Below are 586 nucleotides of genomic sequence, written 5' to 3' on the forward strand. Positions count from 1 at the left end.
TAATAATTATTGAACTGTTTCAGACAAATGATAACTACAATTATGATCGGTTTATGCATTGGATTTTCGACTGGTTTACGTGGACCACATCATCCGCGAAGCGCTGTTTCTCACCATCATTACGCCCCGCAAAAAGAAGTGAAAATAACGCAAGATACAGAATTACTACAGGATGCTACGTTAGTTAATATTTAAATTATTACTTGATTCATTATTATTATATTATATTATTAAATTATTACTATTTTAATTAAATGTATATTTATTTCAGTTTATTATTTATTGTTCATAATTTCATTTTATAACAAAAAAGGAGGATCATTAAATATAGTTTAAATAGATTTAAATTCCTTGAAAAGTTTCTCTCTCATAATTTTCTTTTTGAATTAGTTGAATCTTAATAACAATTGAAGAAAAGTAAATTTAAATAAATTTAAGAAAAAAAATTATTTTAATTAAATTATAATTTATTTTTTAGAGATTAAATATATAATTATATTTGAATTACGTTATATTTGAATACGTTTCTATTTTACATTATGCCAATTTAATAAATATTAAACAATGTAATGAATTCTGTAATGAA

General features: G+C 21.5%; 2 protein-coding genes across 4 annotated transcripts in view; one reads left to right on the forward strand and one right to left on the reverse strand.

The window, feature by feature from the left end:
* LOC102672457 (ribosomal oxygenase 1) overlaps window positions 1-586 on the reverse strand; it is a 44731-nt gene that overhangs the window by 34599 nt on the left and 9546 nt on the right. The window lies entirely within an intron of this gene.
* LOC102672125 (multiple coagulation factor deficiency protein 2 homolog) overlaps window positions 1-586 on the forward strand; it is an 11631-nt gene that overhangs the window by 5494 nt on the left and 5551 nt on the right. For 2 of the 3 annotated variants that reach the window (XM_006622046.2, XM_006622047.2), the window contains exon 2: window positions 24-179. In XM_006622046.2, the coding sequence (XP_006622109.1) occupies window positions 28-179 (152 nt within the window). In that variant the 5' untranslated portion in view covers window positions 24-27. Of the gene's footprint in view, window positions 1-20; window positions 180-586 lie in introns of all 3 variants that reach the window. The other variant, XM_006622045.2, reaches the window with a different exon arrangement.

The sequence above is a fragment of the Apis dorsata genome, unplaced genomic scaffold (genome assembly GCF_000469605.1).
Source record: "Apis dorsata unplaced genomic scaffold, Apis dorsata 1.3 scaffold_660, whole genome shotgun sequence".
NCBI lineage: Eukaryota > Metazoa > Arthropoda > Insecta > Hymenoptera > Apidae > Apis > Apis dorsata.